General features: G+C 46.1%; 1 protein-coding gene across 1 annotated transcript in view; it reads right to left on the minus strand.

Moving 5' to 3' along the window:
* KMT2D (lysine methyltransferase 2D) overlaps positions 1-20982 on the minus strand; it is a 76410-nt gene that overhangs the window by 41940 nt on the left and 13488 nt on the right. Inside the window, exons 12-24 of the mRNA XM_015814748.1 lie at positions 20359-20495; positions 19005-19188; positions 18500-18580; positions 15937-16053; positions 15444-15605; positions 14907-14994; positions 14550-14785; positions 12052-12125; positions 9793-9843; positions 7677-9407; positions 7102-7278; positions 4691-4839; positions 1924-4079 (exon numbers count right to left, since the gene is read on the minus strand). Coding sequence (XP_015670234.1) covers positions 1924-4079; positions 4691-4839; positions 7102-7278; positions 7677-9407; positions 9793-9843; positions 12052-12125; positions 14550-14785; positions 14907-14994; positions 15444-15605; positions 15937-16053; positions 18500-18580; positions 19005-19188; positions 20359-20495 — 5343 coding nt within the window. The remainder of the gene's footprint in view (positions 1-1923; positions 4080-4690; positions 4840-7101; positions 7279-7676; positions 9408-9792; positions 9844-12051; positions 12126-14549; positions 14786-14906; positions 14995-15443; positions 15606-15936; positions 16054-18499; positions 18581-19004; positions 19189-20358; positions 20496-20982) is intronic.

Raw genomic sequence — 20982 nt, forward strand, 5'->3', positions numbered from 1 at the left:
TTAAAGTATAACATTAAAGTATTTGGGATCTAATGCATAGTTCACCAAAACAAAGAGTTAGTTGACCGGAAAACCATCCCTTGCTAAAGACTTGCTGGAAATATTCAACTCTAATTCTCTGCTGCCATTTAGTGATCACCTGGATTTCTATTATCTACATACAGTAAACCCAAACAAACATCACCACCAATCTACAGCAGCTTCAGACTATTATTTCTAATATGGGAGTGAATTGAACTCACCATATGATAGCTCCAAATTCACAAAGAACTAAGTCTTTAGAGCTAAGATCCCTACTACATGGTAAAGGTAATTTTTCTAAGTCTTCTTTCCTTCATATGTATAAATCACACCCGAATGATATAATATCCTCACTGTACACATATAGATATGCCCCATGGAATTTTGATACACTCCCCAGATGTGTTGCTGCATAGTTCCCAGTTGGCTGGAACTATTTAATTCAGTAGACAGGAGTGATAAGAGGAAATTAAAGGTTAGGAGTAATCTAGGCTGATTCGCTCATCTCACATTTAAAACAGAATGTAGACACACACATATATTGCAGTCTTGAACATTTGTTATTCATGTGCTTTTCTTAACAGATTAAGAAAAGACTGTGTTTGAGTTTAGATCAGGTTTGGCCTGATGAAACTTCATTGAAAACGTCATGCGACTCAATTCTCTGAATGTTTTCTTTTCAATTAGCCCCTGCCAATTAGTAGAATAATGAATTTTAACTTGCAATTAAAGTAGGACTTGCATAATGGCAATTAAGAACACTGCATATCCTGGTCAAACGAAATAAATAGGTTAATATAGTTCCCATCATGTAAGAGAAAGAATGGCAGAACCTGGGGGAAGAGTCAAAAGAGGAATCAGCCTAGAGTATCTATGTAGCTACAAATGGACCAAATCCAATCCCTCTTGAATTCCATTGATCCTTATCTAATGCCAAGTTAATGCTAACAATTAGCTGAGTAGATGCTTGTGTATAGGCATGATTAATATCATGTTTCCCCAAAAATAAGACCCACCCCCAAAATAAGCCCTAGCCTGGTTTTTTAGGCTGGACCTAATATAAGCCCTACCCCAAAAATAAGCACAAGAGGCGGTGAGCACGCAGGGGCTGATGATATCTGGCAGCAGCCGCAGCCCCCTGGCCCCTTGGCGCAGCGCAGGTAAGTCCAAGCACGGAGGCAGAAGCGTGGGAAGACAGGCGATCCGGACGTGCTGCGCAGCCACCTGGCTCGCAGGCGGCTTGTATGGCGGCACTGGCAGCAGGAGGCAGAGGCACAGGGGGAGGCAGGCGATCCAGGTGTGGCTGCAGGCAAGCCAAAAGACTGTGGGATGGAATGGGCAGTGCATTGGGGTCGCCTGGCTCCCCCCTGCCCGTGCCTCTGCTGCCTGCTGCCGGTGCCACCACGCAAGCGTCCTCTGAGCCAGGGGGCCACGCAGCACATCTGGATCGCCTGCCCTCCCTCCCATACCTCTGCCTCTGCCTGGCTCCGCCATGCATTTTTTGCCCAGAGGTGACTGCAAGCAGACAAAACTTCCAGTCTTCCTCTGGGCAAAAAGTGTTTGGGCGTCTATGGGGTGCTTCGGAATGGAGCAAATCACTCCGTTTCAAAGCACCCCATTTGCAAGTAGACGAAGCTTCCAGTCCCCGTCATTTCTCCGTCCGGGCGAAAAATGCCTCTGGCCTGGGAAGCCCTCTAAGCCGTTGCGGCCGTGGGCAAGCAGATGGTGGGAGGGAGAGGGCAGGCAGCCACAAAATAAGATATCTCCCGAAAATAAGACCTAATGGGTCTTTTGGTCCCGAAAAAATAAAAATAAAACCCGGTCTTATTTTTGGGCAAACATGGTAATAAACTTTAACTGGAACTTTGCAGGTGGTCCTGATCTTTTGCACGTGACACATACCAGTATCAGGGAAGAAGCTGTTAGCCAACTGCTGTTGCTGTTGTTGCTGTTGTTGCTGTTGTTGCTGCTGTTGCATCACAATTTGCTGAGGCTTAAGTCCCATCATCTGCTGCTGCTGCTGCTGTTGCTGCTGGACACCTTGCATATTCTTCTGGGCTAAGAGCTGCTGTTGGTTCTGTTGGCTGTGAGTTGTCTGCATGCCATGCTGAGCGGTAAGCAGTTGAGATTGGTTCTGAGGCACTGCCAGGTGTGGTGCTAGTCCTTGGTTTTGCTGCGGACCAGCCAGACGTTGTTGCTGCTGCTGATGCATCAGTTGCTGGTTGCCCACCATGCCCTGTGGTCTAGCCACAATGCTCAACTGAAGCTGTTGCTGAGGGCTTACTAGCTGCCCATCATGAGGTTGGGAAGGGGGAGCAGAATGTGCCAACACAGTGTGGGACTGGAGGTGCTGGGAACCCCCTGGCATTTGGGCAGACATCTGCTGCTTCTTCTGCAGTTCCTTCTTTTCATGTTCCAGCAGATCTTCAATCAGGAGAGGGAGCTCACTGGCCACCAAGGAGCTTTCCATTTTGTCTAGTTCATCAGCCGGAGAATGCTGCTGACTACTACTCAGACTCAAGGGTCCTCCATCTAGCTCAAACTTTTCCAGGATGGAATTAGTGTTGTTGGGCACTGAGACAGGAATAAGTGATGGACGAGTTTGGGTGCTGTAGAGGACCTTATCTGATATGGGAGGGTGACTGTTGTTGTGGAACTGAGGCATGCCAAGTTGCACTCCACCAGGACCCATGAGATTCTGGTTGGTTTTTATGTTTACTCCTAAGGTAGCAATCATTTTCTCTGCTCCTTCAGATTTCACAGGAGGCTTCTCTACAGTGCTAGTATTAAACTGGCAAGGTGAGGACTTTAAACACCCTTCCTCTAACTTGGGTTTGATATCAGCTGGCAGGCTAACCATTTTGTTGTCCAGCATGTCACTTTGGGCTTTGAAAGATGCAAGGAGGGGAGATGGAGAGACCCTTGCAGAAGATGAACAGGGAACCTGAAGAAGTCCAAGTCCCTCTTTCACTTTGGGAACATGATCTCGGGGCATTAATAGTGCCTTCGGTTCATCTGGCTTGCCAACCCCAACAGGAGTATCCTTGAGGTAGGGACTTACGGAGGGCTCTTTTTTAAGCTGATCCTCACGTTCAGCCTTTTCGTTGGCAGATTCCACCAACCGCAGATGCTCGTTGAAGATATCCTTCTTATCTCCAGTATCCAGCTCTGGGTCTGTATATGCTAGCAAATCAAACTCATCCCCATTTAATAGATCATCAAGGTGCGGGTCATTGGTTTCCAGGTTATCCAGGTTGTCAAGATCATCGTCACCCTTGGCAACATCTGGATCAAGGCTTAGGTTGGCCAAGTCATCATCATCTTCAACAAGATCCTTGTGAGAATCAAAATCATCATCTAAATCGGGTTCCACCGGGACCTCGCAAGCTAATGGCCTACTGACCAGACTTAGCTGATTCTTGCCAGCGGCTGGGGTAGAATCAATGTTAGCTGAGGTGAGGGGTACATCTTTAGAGACAGATGAAGAGGGCGTTCGAGCTGCGATGTGTCGCACCTCCATGTTACCAGGGGGCAGTATCAACTGGGGAATAGCCTTGGCATGAGAGTGGTGATTATTGCTCATCTCTGAACCCTGAAGAGAGGAGGACATAGGGATTTTCTGTGTATGTAAGCCTTGGTTTCCCAGGACAGAGACCTGCACAGGCATAACAGAAGCTTTCAAAGCCTGATTGGTGCTGTCATTCCCAGGCAGGAAGAATCTGGGTCGAGCCTGCAGATTCTGTTGCACAAAGGGAGAGCCAGCTCCACTTCCTAGCACTCCCTTTGGGATATTGTGCCGCAACTCAATGAACTGGGCTCCCAGTGGGCCAGAGGAACTCTGAAACTGTTCACCAGGACCGGGCAGGCGTGGAGCCAGGCCTCCCAAAGTCTGCCGGCTTAGGTCTTGGGTGGGGGGCTGGGGAAAACGTGAAGAGATCGGGAGACGCATGGATGCTGCTTGCTGCTGCTGCTGCTGCTGCCACATCTGCTGCTGTGTAGGTGGTGTTTGGAAGACACTGCGGGCATAAAAGGGCTGGGCCGCTGCTGTCACCGATGGCCTGAAAAAGGAGACATTTTAAAAAGTGGTTTAGGTAACCTATTACCGTTCACCCTAAAAGCTATCTGGAGTCGAGCCAAACATCAAGACGGGAAGTTTATAAATTTGATAAATAAATAAATATCTTTTATAACTTTCTCCCCCCCTCTGGTAATATAATGGTGCCGGTACAAAGAAATCCTCAAAAATAGGGGACAGCTTTCCCTATAGCAGGTGGCAGTTGTGACCAGCTTTTGTTTTTACCCAATTTGCTATTCTGCCATCTCTACCCTTTTTTGTTTGCCACATTTTTTTATTATTATTATTTTGCTGTTTAAATCATTCGTATACCACTCGGGGTTGCTGAGAATTGGGTGGCAATGTAAGTTCAATGAATAAATAATATGCTTGCTTCCACTAATCAATATCATAGTTTTATCGCTGAATTTCTGTGGCACAATCCTAGGGTGCTTTGGGGAGAATGCAGAAAAGTAGGTGGAGTGAGTCACAAACAGCAAAATGCCTCTGGTTGGCTAGAAAGAGGGTTCTACTGATCAACGATTGCCCTCTTTTCTTTGGTCCATCTTGCCATTGTGACTGGATTGGCTGTTCTAACACCAACTGGAGCCTTACCTGCCATTGATGTCCATGGCAGAGGGTGTTGCTGCTGGAGGTGGCCGAGCCAGTCGTTCATCGTGCATGTAGGGTGCCTGTACCATCACACCGCTGGGCAGCTTGCTGCCTCCTGGAGTGCTCCCCAGGCTGCCAAGTAGTCCCTTGTCCTATGGAAAGGAAGAGTCAACGTTCAAGACTATTACATTAACAGAGGGATAGAATCAAGATCACGTGAAGTGTTAATACCACTTTACAATGCCTTGGTAAGGCCACACTTAAAATACTGCATCCAGTTTTGGTCACTACGATGTAAAAAAGATGTTGAGACTCTAGAAAGAGTACAGAGAAGAGCAACAAAGATGATCAGGGGACTGGAGGCTAAAGCATATAAGGAACTGTTGCTGGAATTGGGTATGTCTAGTTTAATAAAGAGAAGGACGAGGGGGGACATGATAGCAGTGTTCCAATATCTCAGGGGCTGCCATAAAGAAGAGGGAGTCAAGCTATTTTCCAAAGCGCCTGAAGGCAGGACGAGAAGCAACGGGTGGAAACTAATCAAGGGGAGAAGCAACCTGGAACTAAGGAGAAACTTCCTGACAGTTAGAACAATTAACCAGTGGAACAACCTGCCTCCAGAAGCGGTGAATGCGCCAACACTGGAAGTTTTAAAGAAGAAACTGGACAGCCGTTTGTCCGAAATGGTTTAGGGTTTCCTGCCTGAGCAGGAGGTTGGACTAGATGACCTCCAAGGTCCCTTCCAACTTTATCATTATTATTATTATTATTACTACTTGACAGAACCGTATGAGTTCTGGGGGTCGTTTGTTTCTCTAAGCTTGGTTCTTGTAGGCATTTCATTACCCCAACTAGGTTACATCATCGTAGTAGCAGTGTCGATGTTACCTTGTTGGGTAATGAAACATTTACAAGAAAACAACCAAGCTCAAAGAGCACCAAGGACCCCACAGTTCAGCCCTGAGCTACAAATATTCTCTCCTGTTAATATGAGTTTTACGCAGAGTAAAATACTTTCAGGAAAGTCATAATGTAGAGCAGGGGTAGTCAATCTTGGCTCTTTTATGACTCGTGGACTTCAACTCCCAGAATTCCTGAGCCAGCCATGCTGAGGGGAAAGGGAGAGGTTTCCAAGCTGAGCCATGCTGGCTCAGGAATTCTGGGAGTTGAAGTCCCCGAGTCATAAAAGAGCCAAGGTTGATTACCCCTGATGTAGAGTCACCTTACAGGGGAGACGGGCGGCATAAAAACTTAATAAATAAAATAAATAATGTACAAAAGTTTAGTGCAATAAGGACCGTCACCCAATTGTATTCATTTGAACATTTATCTCACCGGATCTAACACGATTTAGCATTACAGGTTTAACCCACCAGGGCGGTATCAATTTTTTAAACACTGGACCCAGCAGCACATGTAAAAAGTTATGCATGCAACAGAGAGAGCAGATTTAGACCCTGGTACTGTCTCTGTTCCAGAAAGAGGACCTCTTTCAGATCTTTGAATAGAATCTGTAGGAGAGTAAATAGCAGAACCTGAGGACACGGTGAAAAGGGAGATCAGCCTAGAATCCCTACATAGCCACAAGCGAACGAAGTCCAACCCCTTCTTGCGTGCTGTCAACCCTTATCTAACTCTGCCCAGGTGCTGACCACTAGTTGAGATGATTCCATCCTTGGTCACCACGATGTAAAAAAGATGCTGAGACTCTAGAGGGAGTACAGAGAGGAGCAACAAAGATGATTAGGGGACTGGAGGCTAAAACATATAAGGAACGGTTGCTGGAATTGGGTATGTCTAGTTTAACGAAGAGAAGGACGAGGAGTGACAGGATAGCAGTCTTCCAATGTTTCAGGGGCTGTCACAAAGAAGAGGGAGTCAAGCTATTCTCCAAGGCGCCTGAAGGCAGGACGAGAAGCAACGGGTGGAAACTGATCAAGGAGAGAAGCAACCTAGAACTAAGGAGAAACTTCCTGTCAAGTTAGAACAATTAACCAATGGAACAACCTGCCTCCAGAAGCGGTGAATGCTCCAACACTGGAAGTTTTTAAGAAGAGACTGGACAGTCGTTTGTCTGAAATGGTATAGGGTTTCCTGCCTGAGCAGGGGGTTGGACTAGATGACCTCCAAGGTACCTTCCAACTTTTATTATTATTGTTGTTATTGTTATTATTATTATTATTACTATTATTATTACTACTATTATTAATATTATTATTATTATTATTATTATTATTATTATTATTATTTACCAATACCAATAAATCAGTTTAATTGATCTTTCAAGCGTGGATCTTGTCTTTCGTGCCTGGCAGAATCCTTTTGGTGATAACATCAAAAGCTGTATGGAAAAGTCAGATTCCACAGTTCGCAGTGTGGCTGAATCCAGGCCTCTCTTGTGGCTACAGGCCTACCTGTGCTGATGGGTAAGGAGTCATGCTGCGGCTGATCTGCTCAAAGGCTGGTCCGGTGCCCTCAGCATTCCAGGAGGACTGAACATTGGTGGCTGCAGCTGCTGCACTCTCTTTTTCTTGCCTCAAGTTGTTCCTCTGGATCTGCTGACGGATAAGTAACTCCCGGAGCCTCTGACGCTGGTAGAGGACCAAAGGAACAGGGCGCAGACGGTTATGAATAGCTTGTGCTCAGAAGCCCTTTAAGCAAATCTGTCTGTCTTGTCTCCTTCAGGGCACACATCATTCTTTACTAGCCTCCTTCATCTCATTGCTACGCACTCAGGTAGCAGGACTAGAAAAGAGCCATTAAGGCCCTTCCTGCCTCTTTGTCCATCTCAGTGTTTCTCAAGCTTGACAATTTTAAGGCATGTGGACTTCAACTCCCAGAATTCCACAGCCAGCATTGCTGGCTGTGGAATTCTGGGAGTTGAAGTCCACATGCCTTAAAATTGTCAAGCTTGAGAAACACTGGTCCATCTACTCTAGTTCCCATAAAGCTGAAGTTCAACTTCCCTACCCCAATGTAATCAGCTTACCTGGCGCTGTTTTTCCATCTCTGTCTGGGTAGCGTTGCTGCCAACGGACCCCTCCTGGCCAGTTGTCAGTTCTTGCAGCTCTCTACTGGGGGGTCCTATTGCCCCCTCCTCCCTCTTGTCACTTGAAGGCATGCCTCCTCGTGGCAGAAAGGACAAAGCGCCATCTTGCTGTGAAGGTGGCTGCTGGGGCAGCACCGATGGAGGTCGCAACGGGGAGATCGTGTAAGAGTCTGGGGTGTTCTTGCTTGGGCCCAGAGGGCTCCCAGCCTGGTGGAAGCCCGGTGACGAAACGTAGCTTGTGCTTTGAGGTTTGCCAGGAGTAAAATGGCTGTTGACCCCATGGGAAGGAGAGTTCTTGACGGGCTCATTGGGAGGGAAGGTGAACCGCATCTGCGGCTGAGCACTGGGAAAGACGCTGGCACCAGGGGAACGAATAAACTGAGACTGCTGGTTGGTCTTTGGGTGGGACTCAGATGAGGGTGGCACTGCTGAAAAATTCCCAACTGCCAAGGTATTGTGGGAGACGGGCATCGGCTTGAAGCCAGTGTCTGGAATTTGAGCACGGGGAGGTTTGTGCAGGGGGGCAAAGGGGTCCCGGGACTGGGGCCTGGAGGGGGGTCGGGAGTAGGGGTCAGGGGACTGAAAACGAGGCGTGACGGGAGACTGGCAGAAGGCTTCAGTAGAGAGAGGACGGGGAGTGAGAGGGGACTGGGAGCTTGACTGAGACTGTGGGCTGGCAGGTATGCGTGAGAAGGGATCCGAAGGCAATGAACGGGGAGGCAAAACACAGCAGGCCTCCGGGGGTTGGGGTTGAGGCCTCGGGGTCAGTGGGGGCTGGGCATAGGGATCTGGGTAAGGCGACTGCCTGTAGAGATCAGCCTGGCTGGGCGGGGAAGCAGACAGAGGGTGAGAATCTGGGGGCCGATGCCCTAAGCCCGGGCTTTGTGGCTCCACCTGAGACTGGCGGGGGGTGAGCGGGGCTTTAAAAACATCCGGGGCCTTCATTTCATTGGAGGGGAGAGCACTGGAAGGGGAGTTACTATAGCTGGAGCTGTAACTAGGAGAGCCGATCCCTGGACCGGTCTCTTCCTTCTTGATATCCAGCCCTTTTTTTTGCGGCTCCCCAAAGGGTGGGGGGGAAAGCAGAAGCGCAGCTCGCTGAGGGCTTCCAGGCACAGTCAAGTTTTCCAAGGATCCAGTAGGGCAGCGGGGCTTCAGGAAGGGGTCCGGCGTGGAGGGCTGATGCCTTGGGGTCCCAGGCGGGGTGGGCTGCAACTCTCCAGCTTGTGGGACCAGACGAGGGTTTGGTAGGAGCGGAGATTGTCCAGAGGAGGCAGAAGAGGAAGAGACAAAGCCGCTAGGCACTGTAGGACTCTGGCCCACCAAGGAGGGGGAAGGAAAACCTGGATCTGGTGGGGGGCAAGCAGAGGCCATGCCGTAGGGCTCGTGCAAAGGCACTTGCACTGGGGGCTGGGCACTGGTGGCAGAAGAGGGAAGCTTAAGGAAGAGCTCGCTGGGCGACTCAATACCCGGCCCACTTGGCAGAGCTGCAGCGTGATTAATATAGAGGGGCTGTCCCGAGGCTGAAGCAGCAGAGGAAGGAGGCGGCAATGGCTGAGGGGCGCCAGGCAGCACCCCCGGCTGGGACGGTATGCGCAGATGCAGTGTGGGGCGCTCAGGCCTTCGCAGCACCTCCACTTTGGTTTGTTTGCTGATCTGGCTCTCAGCTTGCTGTGGAAAAGGGAGAAGAAAGTGCCCCCGGAGGGACAAAGGCATCGTCAGTGCCAGAAGAGCAAACTCAAAAGGCAAAAATATAAAGAGTTTAGAAGTTTGAAGGGATGTGGGAAGCCAGATATTCCTGGGGAGGCAGGAGAGGAACAGTATCTGAGTGGCCCTTGAAAAACCCTTAAGAAGCTGTCAGTGGGTCTCCGTTCTTTTTTCCTCTCTAAATTTGGTTAAAGCAGGTTTCAGCTTTCCTCGGCACAGAATTACATACAACCTCGGCAAGGACATATTCCATATGGGCACCACGGCATGTCAAGCCTAGTTTCCCCCTCTAAATTTCCCTGTCCTGGTTTCAACCGATCCCAATTCATATCTCTATTGTCTTACCTACCTTCTGCACCTTGTTGATGCGATGGGCTGCCCGATTATCTTTGGCCTTTTGCTGTCAGAGAAATAAGAATAAGAATGAGAGAGAGAAAGCAAAATCCCTCCCACACATTCCCCCCCCCTCCAAGGTCACCCAATGCTATTGAACACGTCACATACTGTAACATAATTTTGTTATTTTCAAATCTTCTAAATATATAGTATTCTAATACTATGAGAGCCAGTTTGGGCTAGCGCTTAAGGCACCAGGCTAGAAAGCAGGAGACTTGTGAGTTCTAGCCCAGCCTTAGCCATGAAAGCTGACTGGGTGACTTTGGGCCAGTCGCTCTCTTTCTCTCTCTCTCTCTGCTCAGCCCACCTCATAGAATTGTTGCTGTGGGAAAAAGAGGAGGAGGAGGATGTATTGGATATGTTCAGTGCCTTGAGTTATTTGTCAAAATAATAAAGGCAAGATACAAATCAAATAAATAATAATAGGTATGTGTAACATAAAATATGTAACTGTCTAGAGCAGGGGTAGGCAACTTTGGCTCTTTTATGACGCGTGGACTTCAACTCCCAGAATTCCTGAGCCAGCATGGCTCAGCTTGGAAACCTCTCCCTTTCCCCTCAGCATGGCTGCCTCAGGAATTCTGGGAGTTGAAGTCCACGCGTCATAAAAGAGCCAAGGTTGCCTACCCCTGGTCTAGAGCTAATAGCTATCAGTTCAAAACACTTGAACACTTGTCTCAAAACTTTTATTTCTCTGGCAATGGCAATAGCACTTATATACCGCTTCACAGTGCTTTACAGCCCTCTCTAAGTGGTTTACAGAGTCAGCATATCGCCCCCAGAATCTGGGTCCTCATTTACCGATCTCGGAAGGATGAAAGGCTGAGTCAACCTAGAGCCAGTGAGAACAGAAATGCTGTCAGTCAGCAGAATTAGCCTGCAATACTGCATTCTAACCACTGTGCCAGCATGGCTTTTACTATATAGTCCAGTGGTGTCGAACCTATGGCATGGGTGCCAGAGGTGGCACTCGGAGCCTTCTCTGTGGGCACACGTGCCGTTGCCCCAGCCTCGCCTCTCCCCGCGACCCCCTCCTCTCCAGCAGCCCCCCTGGAGGAGAGTCGCCCCCGAGAGTGGCCCATGTGGAGCAGCACAGCCAAGGACATGGCAGCCAGGCACTGTAGATAAGACTCTGCCCTCACGCCCCATCCCGCACAGTTGATGCTGTGGGGCGCGGGCAGAGGGTGTGGCCACCATGGCGCTGCTGGGCTGCCTGGGCGATTTGCAGCAAGCCCTGGAGACGGTGAGTGGCCCTATGGGCAGGTGGGGTGGGGGACGGGGTGGGGGCGGGGCGGGGCGGGGGGGATAAAGCAGGGTCGGGGCCAGTTTTTGGGCACTCGGTCTCTAAAAGGTTCGCCATCACTGATATAGTCACTCTAAATCATATACTTTTAAGTATATAACATCCTTTCGGGATCAAAATCAACTATCAAAAGCATGGTTTAAATATTTTAAAAATCAGATATCTGTCTGCATTTAGCAGACAAATCCAGACAAATCTGAATAGGTATTGTAGCAGAGGAGGATAATAGGGACTATTTCCTTTAACCCCACTTTCTTGCCATTGTTGTATGCAGCAAACGTTCAACACAGGGGGGGAGGGAAGGAATCCTGAACAGTTGTTGCCCAGTTGAGCAAATGACAGGAGCTGCAGCTGTCCTCAGAATGGAAGAAAAGAAAGGAAATAAGAAGGTGACAACACAAAACTGTTCTATTCTGGGTATGCAGAAGCAGAGGAGTCTAAGAAATAACAAGATAGAACAGGAGAAGCCCTGTTATTTCCACAGAGCTGATTAGCTTTAGCTACAACAGAACAGAATAAGACCTTACTAGGAATTTCTTTCTGCAGGTCAAACAGGTTTTAAAGACCCTTGGATCACAAATTACAGAACACAGAATAACAGAGTTGAAAGGGACCTTGGAGGTCTTCTAGTCCAACTCTCTGCTCAAGCAGGAGATCCTATACTATCCTGGACAAATGGCTGTCTAGTCTCTTCTTTAAAACCTCTAGTGATGGAGCATTTACAACTTCTGGAGGCAAGTCGTTCCACTGATTAATTATTCTCACTGTCAGGAAATTTCTCCTTATTTCTAGGTCGGTTGTCTCCTTAATTACTTACCCTCCCCTTAAGAAACCTAATAAATTAAACTCATTCTTTTAAAGCTACACAAAACATCCAATTCAAAACTCATATTTACATAGGCCACTTACCAAATATGGGGCTTTGTCTGGAGCTGGCACCTTTCGCCAAAGCTTCATGATCTGCTTGCAACGGCTAGACCAGTCTGAAGGCAGAACAACAACAATAAAATTGAAATGAAATGGAAACACTCATATGCCAAGGCCAGTTAATTTTGTCCAGGGATTCTACAAAAACATTTTATCATAAAGCCAGCGTAGGAGTCTACTTAGGGAAAGGTTCACTTTATTCCACCCAGCTAGCAAAAAATTTTATTCCTATTGCAACACATCTGCCTAGTCTCCCAGTCAGTATCTCCACGATCTCTGCTTGTTCTATCTATATATTTTTAAACAGCTTTGTTAAACGCATCTCAGAAAACAAAAACAGCCAACCCTTTTTTGTCAACCCCAAGAATACTACAGGATACAGCATCGCCTAGTATCCCTCATCATTGGCCATACTCAGCAACATCTGGAGAAAAATAGATTCTGTATCCTGCTACAGGCAGATAATAGACTATGCCAATTTTCCTCAATCAGTGGCTTCTAGACGTGTTGGGTTTTTAACTGCCATAATGGTAGTACTAGAAGCTCAATATATCTGAAAAGCAACAGATGAGAGAAGAATGCATAAGAAAATGCAATGCAAAAGACAAATTAGGGTTAGAACCACGGGAGCAATCATAAAGGTAACACAAGGCTTCAGCAGCGAGGCAAACAGTAGAATTTGTTTCACAGATTATGAGAAGCACTCACAGTGTGCGTGAAATGGGAAACCTCTTGTTTGGAACCTGGAAACCAATTTTGCATCAACTGAAATCCAGAACACTTTGGTTATTTCAGATTTCAGAAAAACAAATCTGAACAAAGCCAGCAGGGCTAGACTGCTGCAGGTCACACAGCTGCTGCCCACTCTACCACTCCAGGTCTGCTTGCCCCTGCTGAGCTTTTCAGGGCCCTCCCTCAGCTGCTACCTCCAACATCCCAGAACACCATATCCCACAGGCCTACCTACCTCCCCAATCTTCCCAGCATGTCCCTTATCCTCCTTCCCTACCTCTGCACAACCACCAATGTCCAAGGCCTCTTCCCAAATTTCACTGCTCCCCCAACCATTTCTGAAAAAATATCTGTAATCAACTTTTCTGACCACATTGCTACAAATAGCCACAGACAACTCCTAGGACTGGCTTTTTAACCACCTGGATAAAACTAAGATGTAGTAGTATTTGGACATTCTCGTTTACAAATAGTCACATTGCAGAGAACTCAAGATTCATGAAAAATATTCTGAGACCAACACCATCACTAATTCTAAAGTATCATCTCCTAGGGATCTGTTTGATAAAAGGGATATAGACAGTGACTGGGAAAATGAGATGTGTCATTTGGAAACAAATTTGGGATATGATGAACTAAGGAAAACTGGAAGTTTTTAAGAAGAGACTAGACAGCCATTTGTCCGAAATGGTATAGGGTTTCCTGCCTGAGCAGGGGGTTGGACTAGATGACCTCCAAGGTCCCTTCCAACTTTACTACTACTACTACTACTACTACTACTACTACTACTACTACTACTACTACTATTATTATTATTATTATTTATTTTTCATCTAGTGTATTATCACATAGGAAAAACTGGTTCAATCAAGGATTTCTTTAGTGGCAACATTAATAGTTGTGTATATATACTAGCACAGGGGTATTCAAACTTGGCCCTTTGATGACTTGTGGACTTCAACTCCCAGAATTCCTGAGCCAGCATGGCTCAGCTTGGAAACCTCTCCCTTTCCCCTCAGCATGGCTGGCTCAGGAATTCTGGGAGTTGAAGTCCACGAGTCATAAAAGAGCCAAGGTTGCCTACCCCTGGCTTAGACAGAAGGGTAACAGATACCTCTTTACACAATATTCAAATAGCAAACACCTAATNAGCAAACACCTAATCAACCTCGGCAGAACTGGACTGCATCGCTCTCAGCTATGGCACAAATAATGGCAATTCTCTCCACATCAGTTAAGCATAGGTTTCATAATATCTAATGAAATGTTTGTGGACAAATATACAAGGAATCGTATGCCATGTTGTCTTTTTGCAGGCAGTTGATGCCACAACATCAACTGCAAACCCAGGTTGAAAATGGGCCATAGTTGCCCCACCCCTGTACTATAATAACACAACTGGATGAAATTTATTAGCCTTTGGCAATAGCGGGTCACATAATGATAATACACAACAATAATGCCGACAAAGGAAGCAGAAGACTCCCAAAGTAAAGTAATTATGCCCTTCAAATTTATTTGATTCTAGTGGCATTACTTGGATCCTTTGAATCACACCATTTTTGGTTTCTGGAAGAAGATGATTGGGATCCCTGAGCCGTTGACTTTGACTTCTGTTGCACAGAAGGCTCACAGCAAAAGGGAAGCATATTGTTTCCATCTCCACAGATCTGACAGAGAGGTCATTGAAAGGAGATGGGCCTCAAACACAAAGGGAAAAAAGGGGGGAAAGATAAGTAACTAATAACCTGGATAATCCTGCTTCAGGCTGGGGAAATTCATGTTGGCATAAAGGACAGGTGAGATGGTAGAAAGCTCTCCCAGTTCCTCATCCTTCTCCCAACGTTGCAGGCTCCGCTGGTTATAGGAGAGTCCATCACTTTCCCCCTCTGTGGTGGGTGTAGTTGGTGTGGAAGCTGCAGAGCTACTGGCCCAAGGACTCTCGGGCTCACACTGCTCGGGGCTGAAGAAGCCACTCCTCTCCCTACACAGAGGTAAGGGAAGGCAGGAAAACACATTAACAGCAGGGTATAATGGGGGAACTGTCAAAGGAGGGGCCTGGGCTGAGCCAAGGTATTATCATGCTGTGCATGTAGGTGACTTACTTATTATCAAGGAATGGGGACTGGCAAACTCCAGAGTAAGTCTCCATGGGCACGGCAGGCTGCAGGGGCCCAAGAGATGTACCACCAGCTATAAATGAGTTGAGACATTGCAGAGATTGAATCAAAAAGAGTTCACATGCATATCACATACGTAAAAGTACCATCCAGATATTCTGGTGAATATCACCAAAAGTTAAAAAAAAAAAAAAGTGTGAGCTTAAGCAGGTGAGGTCTTAAGTAATCTTAAAAATTAAATTTTAAAAGTTAACGGAGCAAGGGGAAAAGAACATTTAAATATGTGCTGTGTACAAAATAGAGAACGTATTTTTGCCTTAGTATGGAGAAAGTATATGTATTTGACCAACTGTCCTAGTACTACCCTTTTTGTATTGTAGAAAAGTTAAAATATTGTCAGGGTAATGAAACGTCTGCAAGAAAACAAGCAAGCTCGGAGACCACCAAGGGCCCCTCGTCCAAAATATCTCAGGCAGGGTAAGAATCTGCGTTAACCCCCCCATCTCAGTATTCACAGCTCACCTTGAAGAAAAGGCCTTTGGGCAAGCTGGGAGCAGTTCGGATCACGCATGCCTCTGGCCTCACCATCCACCCCAACAGAATTCAGCTGCTGTTCTCGTTCAGTGGAACCCAGGACGTCTTTGAAGAGCTGCTGAACATCCTTGCTCTCCATTTTCGGCAACTCTGTTAAAAAAGGAAGAAAGTCACGGGTGAAATCACAGGGCGGTAGAAAGTTCATTTGGAGCAAGCTCAGCAATGCAGGGGATCTGAGAGTCTCCAATCACAGCCGGCTAAATTACAAGGAAAGTGAGACATGAATGGGGGATGAGGAGAGCAAAAAAAACAAGAAACATGGGAAACGAGAGCACCTGAGACTGATTTTAAGCTTTTCGCTAGTAGTAGTCAGAAGGGAAGCCAGAAGAGACAACTAGCTTTCCTTCTCTGCTCCTCTCCACGGAGCAGACCCTTGGCAGGGGGATGGGGACAGTAGGGTCTGTTCAAAGACCCGCCTGACCTTCGGTGGGGATTTTGTCAAGGTCGGAGCTGAGCACCCCCTCCCCCGGGGGTGTGGCTGGGTTCTCGGCACCTGTAGGTTCTGGAGAGGTCTTGGGTACCATCTGCTCTTCTGTGCCTGTAGAGAGCAAGCATACCATGTCAATCAGCACACGGCATTACTTATAGTATGGGCAAGAGGTCTAACCTCTATATCTTGGAAGGATGGCTTACTCCTTAAAATGAAAGGTTAGCCCCCCCCCCAAGCTGACTGCATTCTTATGGAAACAAGTTGAGCTTGTCGAAGAGTCTGGTCCCAAATCTCCTATAGCTAGGGCAGGGGCAGGCAACCTTGGCTCTTTTATGACTCGTGGACTTCAACTCCCAGAATTCGTGAGCCAGCATGGCTCAGCTTGGAAACCTCTCCCTTTCCCCTCAGCATGGCTGGCTCAGGAATTCTGGGAGTTGAAGTCCACGAGTCATAAAAGAGCCAAGGTTGTCTACCCCTGAATTAGGTATTTAGAAAGCAAGGCTTTTAGAACTACAGATCTGTGCACTGACGAGACTTAAATTATAAATCTTGATGGCTGCATCACGTCACCGTGGACTGCTTTGATGCTCAATCTAGTTACTGTAGATAGTGAAACACATAACAATACAATTCCTATGCTTTACGTCTAGGCACTGCCAACTAACACTATTGCTGATAAATTTACCTTGGACGCTAAACTGCCACTGGGGCAGGTTTAAGGTTTTTGATAGTAACCTAAGGTCCAAACAATTGTGACAGGAAACTTTTCTTAAAAAGAACTGCCCGGCCACTATGGATACCCATTCCCTCGGAAATAAAACAAGTACTGATTGTTATAATTCAGATATTTGTTGGGGAGAGTTTTTATCTTTCTTAACTATTTTAGTAAGTGTTGGCTTATATGGGCAATATGATTTTATTGTTGAGCACTGCAGAGATGTTAAGCATTATCTATCCTTTTAAAAGGAACTAAGAGGGAATAGTTATGCCTTCTCCTGTAATCATGAACCAAACCTTTTATGGAAAATTGCCTCCTAGTTAGTATTTCTTGACAAAGTGACACTCATTGTAACCATGTTCAGGCCACACTCAAAAGCTTCCAATTAAATCTTATTGCACTAGCAGATGAAGTGGGAGCTCTCATTCCATTTCCAAGACCTTGGGACAAAATGCCAGGAAGGAGTAGCAGCAGCAGCAAATCCATCTTCTTTTGTCTTTCATGTCAAAAGAATCCATTTTGTGCTAGCTTTCCATTAATGGGAGCTAATGCTACTACTACAATAACAAGCACCAACTGTATGAGCTACAACTGTAGTCACAAACTTTCAAGAATCAAGTATAATTACAACAGGGGTTGGATTTAAGCAATGCTATAAGAAACTATTCTATGTCCTAAGCATCTTGAGTGCATGCCACTACATTCTATGTCTCTCTTAGTTGGTGGGTTGCAGGCTTTTAAGCTGTATGTTTGATTGCAAATTAATCTCTAGATTTGAAAACTTAGAGAGTGACCGTGCTTGGGCGTAAAATTGGGTTCTGGAAATTCTAATGGCCTAGATGTGCCCTAACTGAACGTCTCCATACTAACCTCTAGCAAGGGATGATGCATATGGCACCAGTATGACTAAGATCGGTAATCTAGGCTCCATCTTCTCAGAATTACTAAAAAGTGTTATTTGAAAACTCCAATAGATCAAAGTCACGATAGGTGGGAGTGATCAATACATATAGGTCCACCTACCAATTTCCATAATATAAGAAAGACTGCAATTTAGAATGTAACAGGAATAAAGAGCAGGAACAACAGATCAATTGAAATTTTAAAAAAAAGATATGTTGTGTTTTTTGTGAAATTAGCTGAAAAGCAGGTAACGGATCAGAATAAAAGTAATCTGATCCTGTTTAGTAGAGCTGATGAAAAACAAGCAAATTGTGGTTGGATGGAGATGATGAGTTCCACAACAAGAGCGAGCTAAGAAGTTTAAAGAATAAACAACAATATATGATATGGTGTTTAGAAGTACAGTAATTTTAGCTATGTTTTTTTTTCTCTTTTATCTTCAGTTTTTTTGGCTTACTAATTCTTAATTGATTTTTGTGCACGTCACATAACTTTCCTGATTTCCCAAAAGAAAGATGTTTGGGTATGAATTTGTAAGAAATTGTACAGATTAATATGCAGCAAATATATCAAAGGCAATAAAAATAATCATTTCAAGTATTCTAAAGCAGGGGTCCCCAACCCCCCAGTCCATGGACCGGCACAGGGCCTTGGCATGCCAGCAACCGGGACATGCAAACAAGCGAAGCCCATCTGCGGGATGCAGGCAGCACACAAACCACGCCCCCTCTGGACCACAGAAAAAGCTTGTTCCATGGAACCAGTCCCTGGTGCCCAAAAGGGTTGGGGGGGGCGCTATTCTAGAGCACAATGCTACGCATACTTATTGAAGTACATAGGTGGAGTGTTATCCCCCTCCCCCCAAAATAACATGGAAATATCTCCTGAGGACCCAAAAGCCTCCTATGCCATTTTAAAAATCGTGATACCCACCAGTATTCTCAGTCTTGGCATCAGCTGCTTTCACGTTGCTTTCAGGAGCTGCTGCTTCTCTGCTACTAAGGCATTCATCCCCTGGAGATGGAAAGACAATAAGCTGATCTTTTAGAACAGACAGCTAATGTCCTAATATTGACTTTAAAAATGGTTCCTGGCTTCTGAGAACCAACTATTTCTGCACAGAACAAATTTCGCTTCATAGCTTGCCTCCACCTATGAGCCGGAGGGTATTTTATTTGGCCAATGTTTCTTCAAAATCAAATGAAATTTTCTTCTGAATTCCCAAGCAACATGTATTTAGAACATACACTTTTTGTCCTTCCTTCCTTCCTTCCTCCCTCTCTTCCTCCCTCTCCTTCTTTCCTTCCTTCCTTCGCTCTCCTCCCTCCCTCCCTCCCTCCCTTCTTTCCCCACTAGGGATCCAAATCAAAGCCTGATCCCTAAATCCCATCATTTCTACCTCCTTAATCCAGTTATTTTTCCTCAGCCTTTCACTTACCTTTCGGCTGAACTGTAGCTGCCTTTCCATCCTCCGGCCCTTTTTGGAGCCTGATGGAATCCATCTTGGGCCTGGGAGCTCCCTGGCCGACAGGAGGATGGGCAGTTCCATCTCCACCCACACCACCAGCAGCCAACAGAGCCTGTCTGCTCAGGTCTAGGAGTGCTTTGCCAAAAAATGCTTCCTGTCAAAGAGGTTGAAGAAAGAACAAAAATACAATAAAGGACCAGGTGAATCAACGAATGGATTTCTGGAAACTCCCTCATTCCAATTGCCTGGGGCTATCGCTTTAACTAATAATAAACATAGAATCATAGGTCTGGAAGGGACCTTGGAGGTCATCTAGTATAATTCCCTACTTAGGGCAGGAGTCTTATATCATCCCAAACTTTTCTTGAAAACCACCAGCGATGGAGTACTCACAACTCTAGGAGACAGTTGAGAACAATTAATCTCTGTTCTATAGATTAATTGTTCTCAACGGTCAGGAAATTTCTCCTTCGTTCTAGGTAGGATCTCTCTTTAACAAGTTTGCACCTATTGCTTTGCTGTCCTGTCCTCAGGTACTTTGCAGAATAAGTCTGCACCTCTCCCCTCATCTCTCTGATTGCCCCTCAAGTACTAGAAGACAGCTATCGTGTCACCTCTAGGCCTTCTCTTCATAGCCTAAACATACTTAGCTCCCTTAGCCATAAATCACACAATTTAGCCTCCAGGCCCCTTATCGTTGTTGCTCTTCTCTGCAGTCTTTCTAGGGCCTCAGCATCTTTTTTTTGTATCACGGCAACCAGAACTGGACACAGGATTCCAAATGTGGCCTCGCTCGTGCAGTGTAGAGCAATACTAACACTTTGTGTGGCCTTGATTCTGTCCCTCTGTTGATGCAGCCTAGGACTGTGTTGGCTTTTTTGGAAGCTGCAAAAGTGGTGATTCACCAGGACACCTAGATCCCTTTCACAGGCACTACTGTCAAGCCAGGTACTACCTATCCTGCACCTGTGCACCTGGTTTTTCCTGCCATCTTCCAAGCTACTGAATCCCCCAGATTTCCTTTTTTTAAAGTCCATATAGAGATCTACTTCCTTTGCTCGTTTCTTTGGTTTAGGAGATCCACATCCCTTTTCTCTGCCCTCCTTCAATGTTACTAAACCAAGAACTGGACTTAAGAAAGCTTGGTAATCCTTACCCAGAGATAGTTATTTCCCACTAAGCTAGCCCTCTCCTGGGCTTGTTTTTCTCAGATGGGTAGGACTAAAACTCACATTATCCATAGGTACCAAGCATTTCAGTGATGAGGTTCTGTATCCAAACAGAGCTGGAAGACTGGGGAGTACTGCACTAAAAAAACTCTTACCTGAAGATAGGCAGGGAACATGTCTTCTAGCTTGCTCTTCTTCCGCCCCCGCCGTTTCTTCTTTTCATCAGCTTCAACCACTCCCTGTTCAGCCAAGGTCTCAGCAGGATTTTCAGCAGGTGGGTTAGGTTGCACCCCTGATAAGGAGAGAGGATTGAGAGTTAGCATGGTCCTGTACGAACCAACCAAGCCTGGGAATGCTAAGCACATTTGCAGGCTTTGCTGCAGTACATTTTAGGGTCAGGACAGTTAGGAAAGGAAGGGAGAGGAAGTGCATAGAGGACACAGATGATAAACATTGAGCCCAATATCTGGAGGGCCAAAGGATCCCCATTCCTGCCTTTGTTTCCATCATTTATTTTTCTTCTAGTTGCTGACTCTCTCCCTCTACCTCTTATTCCAAATTTGAAAATGCAGGTCTATCAATTGGAATGTGCACTATAATTTAAAGCAAAAATATGTGTAATTGAACACGACAGGAAATGTTAGAAATAATTGGAAGCTTCTATTCAGAGCTCTACAAAGCTATTCAAAGATCAAGATCACTCAAAGGGAACAACACCCACGAAAGAGGAAATGCCAGCTATCCTAGTGGAGGAAATGCCATAAAATCAATGAAAAATG

This window comes from Protobothrops mucrosquamatus, unplaced genomic scaffold (assembly GCF_001527695.2).
Source record: "Protobothrops mucrosquamatus isolate PMUCROS unplaced genomic scaffold, P.Mucros_1.0 scaffold280, whole genome shotgun sequence".
NCBI classification, from domain to species: domain Eukaryota; kingdom Metazoa; phylum Chordata; class Lepidosauria; order Squamata; family Viperidae; genus Protobothrops; species Protobothrops mucrosquamatus.